Source organism: Xyrauchen texanus, chromosome 15, assembly GCF_025860055.1.
Source record: "Xyrauchen texanus isolate HMW12.3.18 chromosome 15, RBS_HiC_50CHRs, whole genome shotgun sequence".
Lineage (NCBI taxonomy): Eukaryota > Metazoa > Chordata > Actinopteri > Cypriniformes > Catostomidae > Xyrauchen > Xyrauchen texanus.
The window spans coordinates 4,359,734-4,367,356 of NC_068290.1; the positions used below are offsets into that span (position 1 = coordinate 4,359,734).

General features: G+C 36.4%; 1 protein-coding gene across 1 annotated transcript in view; it reads right to left on the reverse strand.

The window, feature by feature from the left end:
* The window catches only part of LOC127656313 (inactive phospholipase C-like protein 2), a 72,651-nt gene extending 66,423 nt beyond the window's left edge, over window positions 1-6,228 (reverse strand). Inside the window, exon 1 of the mRNA XM_052144582.1 lies at window positions 5,679-6,228. Within this exon, the coding sequence (XP_052000542.1) occupies window positions 5,679-5,900 (222 nt within the window). The 5' untranslated portion in view covers window positions 5,901-6,228. The remainder of the gene's footprint in view (window positions 1-5,678) is intronic.
* Window positions 6,229-7,623: the final 1,395 nt, after the last annotated feature.

A 7,623-nucleotide genomic window follows, 5' to 3' on the forward strand; every position in this document is an offset into this window, starting at 1 on the left:
TCCAAAGCGACTTACAAATGAGGAGAACAATAGAAGCAATTCATTCTAAAGGAGACAGAAGGAAGCAAGTTTACTTAATTTGACTTAGAATATGGAGTCAGAACACACTGCTAAATTGTAGTGTTCAACTATATATAAAAAGCAGCATTCACTTTCATAGCATCTTTTTTTAAATACAATGAAAGTGAACGGTGACTGAGGCTCTCATTCTGCCTAATATCTCCTTTTGTGTTCCACAGAAGAAAGAAAGTGTGGGTTTGAAACAACATGAGGATGAGCAAATGATGACAGAATATACTTTTTGGGGTGAACTACCCATGTTATTTCAGGTAAAATAACAATATTTATCAAAATAATAAATACAATTCTGTCTGAAAATATCTAATATAGAGAGGAATATCTTTAGGCTAAAATGGTTTGTTTTTGACCCGAATCGACTGCAGGGTTTGCAGTCTGCATTGAAGCAGTTGCAGGAGTCTGATGCTGCTTATGGGCGTTCAACATGTTTTTGCAGTTCTCTCATGACAGTCTATGATGATTCTAACCACATGGTTTGACTGATCTAAGAAACAAATTATAAATCTTTCCACAGGAAACACTAGTGCTACAAGAACTCGAGGCGACGCAAGTGAAACAAATTCAGCTGAGAGAAAGCATTTCCGCTTTGACGTCTAAACTCTCTTCTAAACACGTTCTACAACATTTGTAACATTCCCAATTTGTTTTCACTTCAATACAAATCATTGACCACAGATTTCAACCAAAAAATACAAGTGATGAAAACCCAAAACTGAAAGGGACAGTTCGCCCAAAAATGAGATCTGTGAAATTATTTACTCACTCTCATGATGTTCCAGACCGCAATTACTTTCTTTTTTCCATGGAACACAAAATGAGTTGTTAACCAGCATGTTGGCCTAAGTCACTTTCACTGTACCTTTATTTCTCCATACAATGACAGTGAATGGTGACTGAGGCTGTCATTCTGCTAAACTTCTCTTTTTTGTGTTTGTGCAGAGTATGTGAACAGAGCGGAGTGGAAGCGGAGCGGCATGATTTTTCCTGGAGCGAAGAGCGTGTTTTTTTGGATATCGGGGCATCATTGTTTTTCTTTTGCTCCAAGAGCGCTCCACTAACACTCCATCATGAGCACAACACATGTTAACGGCCCATAACGTAGTAAGAGTTCCTCATGTTTTAAGCAGTATTAAACACTACTGACATGAAAAAAACATGGAATTTCTGATCATTTCAGAAAGACTGTGATCAAATAAAACAAATGTATATTAAAAACGTATGACAGCGGGGAATAACTCAAGCGGGGAGGTAATTGCCAAGAGAAAAGGCTTGTGTAGAATCTTAAAAGGAATGTGTCCAGAACAAATGATAATGTCCATTCACATGTGAAAAGCAAATGTAAAGCAATACATATCTCTCTATTCCCTATTAAACATTTTAAATAATCATATCATTATTCTAATCAAATGTCTCACCATCTGAATTGGATTATGTCACGCATTAAATAGTATTGAACTTTTTACTAATATGCCAATTGAACTTATCAATTTGTTAATATTGTGTTGTTTAACTTTAATTAGTTGTATTTTAGTGCCATAATGTATGCAATTTACATTTGCAGATGAAGAAGCATACATTAGCCAAGGTAGAGGGGGTAGATTTCGATTTTTAAAAATGTATAAGCTGTAGTATTTCTGAAAGTGATCTTGGTAATAGACATATAGTTTTAATAGGAGTATCTAGTCTTGATATAAAGTGTTGAACATTCTGAGAATGTACTTTTTTTTTTGTTCACTGAATTATAGAGTAAATTAAATAAAGGACAATAATACATAGGCAGAATTTAATATGTTATTACCATTTTTTTTATATATTTAATTACCTATATTTAGTTTTGTAATTTATTTATTTGATTTAAATGGGGCTTTTTTCCCTTTTGTAATTTATTTAATTTATTTAATCCAGAGAATGTTGCCGTCGTGTTTCAAAATTAAGATAAACGGTAATTTAATAGATTTGGGCTAATGTTAGTGTTCCAATAATTTAAGCACATTAAAGCATTTAATACATCTTCTGCACGAAGGTTTGCCATATTTTAAAGCATACTGAAAAGTAAATCTTGACAGATTTTTTTTTTTTTTGAGTGAACTACACTCAAAAAAAAGTGTATCACTCTGGACCCCACTCACCCCGCCCACTACCTTTTTGAACTGTTGCCTTCTGGCCGGCACTTCAGAGCTCTGAACACCAGAACCGTCAGACACAGGAACAGTTTTTTCCCTCAGGCCATCCATCTAATGAACAATTAAATTGCCCCATTGAGCAATAATTATGTGCAATACACAGTTTAATTTTAATTTTAATTTATATTATCCAACATATCCACGTCTGCCACTACTTACATTGCTCTGTACATAATATACAGGTCTTTGTTCTTTATATAACAGATTGTATTAGATTTGCACTACGTGTGTGTATGTGGGTATGTATGAAGGTGAGTGTATGTACGTATATGTATAATTATTTATTTTGTGTTCTTTTTTGTTTTTAATTACCTATGTCTTGCTGCTGTTTTTGGTATTGTTTGTATTGTTGTTGACTGGAAGCTCCTGCCACCTAGACAAATTCCTTGTACGTGTAAGCATACTTGGCAATAAAGCTGATTCTGATTCTCAGGTGAATGCATCATTTTTAAAGTATTTTTAGATCTTTTAAAATATTTGTATTTTTAATATTATATTCAACATTCTCAGATAAAAATATTTTCTTCTGCAGTATAGCTGCTAAAGTAAATGTAAGTTGTTTTAAAGGAGTTTTAGATATTATTTTTGGGAAACAAGTCTAATCAAAAACTATAATGGGGCGAAGACTGCCCCCTCTCACCTTTCGGTTCACTTCAATCCATCTTCCACTCTAAAACAAACTCTTAATAAAGCTGCTCATTGCCTATTTTCTTTACAATAGTAAATGCACAGTGATGCATATATTATGATTCAATAAGTCACAAGCATCACGTTATAATCCAGCTGCAGCAAGCGCTTGAGGGACGAGCGTTCCCGGGACAGAGTGTGCATCAGCCGGATGCAGTTTCAATCTCTCCCTCTTTGATCGGGACATTTGTGCAATTCATAGAAGAGGCGCTGACCGCACAGAGAAATGCCAGAGTCGGAGTTTGTAATTACATGACCTGCTTCCATATTATTTGAACTTTAATAAAGCTATAACGCATTAAATCTGCATTTAAGATGTTACGCCGGGGCGATTCCTTTAAAGTGCTCCGGCTCTGCTTATCCCACAATGAGATGCTTCTGTATTTACTTATTTTGTATTGTTGTATAATTCTCTCATACTTTGCGATCTACATCACCTGAAGCTGTTTGGAAAAATAAGAGTGCATCTGTACAGTGAGCTGTGTAATTCTTCCTCTTCTCAGTCAGGCATGAGCTGAAGTGCTGCTCTCCCGCGTCATAATTAGAGTTTAATGTGATCTCATGTTACGTTAAATGACATCATACTAATCGTTTCAGCCCTAGTTTGAAATTAGTTTCCTTTACTTAAGTTTACCATGTAATCTCAACACAAACACTTTGTGTAGAAAGAACCTCGTTTAATTGGGTAACACAAACCCCCCCCACCCCCCACCCCAACACCCCTCCAAAAAAGTGTCAATGTAACTCAATAAACCTATTTTATTTATTTATTTACTAACTAAAAGTAAATACGCTACACTTAGCACAGTTGCTATTTGCTCCAAGAAGTGTGCAATCAATTTAATGTGCAACATCTACCTGTCCACATTGTTAGCTCAAGCTTTTTCCATGGTAACCCCCAAAACTCCAACATAACAGAAACTCTTCTAAATCTAAACATAACACAACATTACTAACAAGTATTCCCCTATATATTCATCTCGCACAAAAACAAATAAAACGACACTTAATTTAAGCATTTCTCTACCAATCAAGTCCCATGCAAAGCATGCAAGAAAATGGAAATCCCCTGCCCAGTTTCACCAATGCTACATTAACACCACAGAAAGTGTTCATGTAGTCCCAACTCAAATGGATTAAGTCAATTTAAATGGATAGAATGCAATGAAATGAAGTTGTAACCAAACATCCAGAATTGTGTTGATTTATTTTGAAATCAATTTTTTAGTGTATCCCCTTAATCAGACTACAAGAAGAGGTTGTTTAAAAGTTGCAAAATGTGCTTTAGCACGACAGACAGCTTCTGGTTTGCAAAAACATGACCTACATCTAGGCCTGAAATGTCATCTGACTGTCTGTTTGGGTAAACATTTTCTCAGGCCACTTAAAATCTGTCTATTCAGATCGGGCTGACAAAATGGCTTTAAATGTGTGCCACATCAGTCAACAAGGGGAAGTAGTGCAATACTTCCCGTACAAACTTTGTACAGCAAAACGGTAAACATTTCCCATTAATGTAGTAAGCAACCACTAAATCAAGAACATAATACATATAGTAAGAGATGTAGAATATAATGTTAAAGTCTCCATCATGTAAGCATTGAAAGATTCATTGGGATGACCGAATTCCACCGTTCATACGCATGATTATTAATGCTAATAACTGTAAAACACTTATAAGTGGCCTTGCAGGAGCTGCACTATAAAAAGTGTACATGTGTTGATACCACAACAACCTATTTCTACCATATCTGACCCATAAAAAATGACTTCCATTGGTGTAACCTTTTTAATGTATGTGGATTCAGTCATTTTAAAAGGTATAGTTTACTCGCATAAATTCTGTCATAATTTACTCACCGTCATGTATTTCCAAACATTTCCAGCAATTGTATAGTATGAGAAGAGCTAATGTGTTTACTACTTTTATGATACTTTAATGGTACTTTTCTGTTTTAGGAGCTTGATAACCTCAGTTACCATTCACTTCCATTATATGGAAAAGAGTTGCCAGGATATTCTTCAAAAATTCATATTTTGTGTTCCACGGAAAAAAGAAAAGTAATTCAGGTTTAAGATTAAATGAGGGCTAGTAGCTAAATTATAACCCTATAAGCTAACCCTATTTTTAAATATACTTGTGAACAGAGCATTGAGATGTAACCACAGGAAATACGTTTTCCTGCCTAAACATTTGCACACCGTGTAACTGCTAAAAAATAAAGTAAATATAATACACATTCAGCTGACCTCAATATGAACTTATGCTTTCCAAATGCATGCAACTGCAGCCCTAGCTGATTGGGGGGGGGGGGTTCTCATGGTATATGCACACTGAATATATGTGAAGCAACCCATTGGCTCATGTTACCCATCATCACTGAATGGTTGAGCGCAATCCCTCAAGATATCAGAACTGAACATGTTTGGAATTGCACATTGTCACCGATATCAACAAAATACTATGTATACAACTTGATTTGACTGATGGGTGCGTCATGAAATCATAAAAACTCTGACAGAAAATAAACACACACACACACACACATTCAGGATGGAAATGCATTGACATGTCAACGGTGGGCTCTGAATTCTGTCCATTCTGAAACCCACCAAACCTGTGGACGCAGGCTAACTCAATAATACTGATTATGTCAGGGCGAGGTTTGACACAGAAATGTTTGAAATGTCCCATTAAGCCTTAAATAGTCTGTTTAGTTTGTCATTTACCTTTATAATACTGGTCTTCCGTGGTATTCCAGGTTTACCACTAAACACGACAGATGTGGCATTCTCGAGCCCTTGCTTCTCGGGTCCGCACAGTCCACAGTCCCCGTTCGAGACCGACACCTCGCACGGAGCTCTGCCCTCAGCCTCATCGTCGGGCTGGGCAGATTTCCCGCCGCCGTTTTGCGATGATACCACGCAGTTCTCGGCGACAAACTCCGCCATGAGCCTGTGTACGCGAGCTCAGCAGCCTATGCCTGGCAGTATTAGCTGTCGGTTCGAGGATCAAGCGCTTGGAGCTTTCGAATGCACGTTAGAGAGAAATTACAAGCCATTCCGCAGGTTTAATTCGCATCCGTGTTGCAGCGCGGCAGCATCTGTCGGGCTCAATACATTGTATCTCCGCGCGCGGTGTTCGAACGTTCGAATGTTACAATGTTGCAAGTCTCATTGTTTAGCCGATCTGATAGACACTGCCACCTGCTGAACTCGCTTCACATCAAAATAATTCACTGCCATCGCTCCAAAACACAACAGAGGCGCACTAGACCCCATCAATACACCCACACTAAGAGCTCGGTGTACTGTGTGCATCAGATTTTTGTTGGCTAAACGTGGAAGTGCATGCATGTCAAGGCAGATATGCTCACAACTTGCAGCTGCTGCTCAGTATATCAGATAATTATATATAATAATTTTAATATGTTTTTTTCTTGCCTATGCGAAAGTTGCCACACGCAATGCTGGATCTGCCATGACAACTTTCCTAAGACATTCCTAGGTGTTATAAATGTTTTATAAGTCATTGCTGGGGTGATCTGGGTGGTTGCCAGGGCATTGCTATACTGTTGCTAAGGTGTTCTGAGTGGTTTTTAATGTTTTGCTGCTATTGTATGTGGTTTTTATGCTGTTCTAGGTGATTTCTTATTGGTCATGTGATATTCTAGTCCCTAGATATGGGTTGGCATCCCTTCTACAGTGTAAGTATATTGGATTATTTTCACCTTTTTATCATCTGCAAGGCAAAAATTTCAGTCCAGTTGGATTTAAATGTTTCATTTATTTGTCCATAGCACAAACGGTGCAGGTAAAGGTATGTGCCTATGCTTAATACTTAAAAGCAATAGCAATAGCACCATTAATTAGGCAAGCTTAAGTCTAATAGTTAATATAAGGCAACCAGGATGCTAAAGAGCATTTCTCCACTACACTTCATAAGGCATCAATATTTAATATTTAGACAATAAATAATAACAATAACGGCAGGTCCCATTAAATAAAACAAAACTAGGTTTTGGTGTTGGTGGCAGAATTTTTGAAGAAAGATGCATGCAAGTTAAGACAGATCTGTTGCACAACGTGTCAAAAATGTGCTGGAAAATCATTTCTTAATATATTGAATCTGTGCCAACAACTTTGAAATGATTAAGCAAGCTGATGGCTTAAAGAGCATTACACTTTCCTACCCTTAATAACTCATCGAAGTCAGAGTATTCAGTTAACACAGATTATTCATAGATAATAATAATAATAATAATAATAATAATAATAATAATAATAATAATAATAATAATAATAAAAGCTGGCAAGTAAATGCATTCATGCCCACTCTACCATTTTACTGTTGCAGACTCTTTTGGATTGCAAGCAGACTAGCTTTCCCTAGTTTGGCCTGTAACAATTAACTTTGTTGTAAAAACATATTTATTGCATGCTAAATATAGCTGTAAGCAGCAATTATTAGGGTTCAGGCACAATACGCTCTTTTAAAGCATAATTTATATTCTAAAACTATAGCTTTCTACCGAAATGTGTCCCTTTGGTCCAAATAAATATGTCAATATTGACATCAAAATTAGAATTTATTAATTATATAATGTACTGAGCTATAAACACACAAGTGTACTAATAAGTGTACTAATAATTAATAAACATGTATCAGGAAATC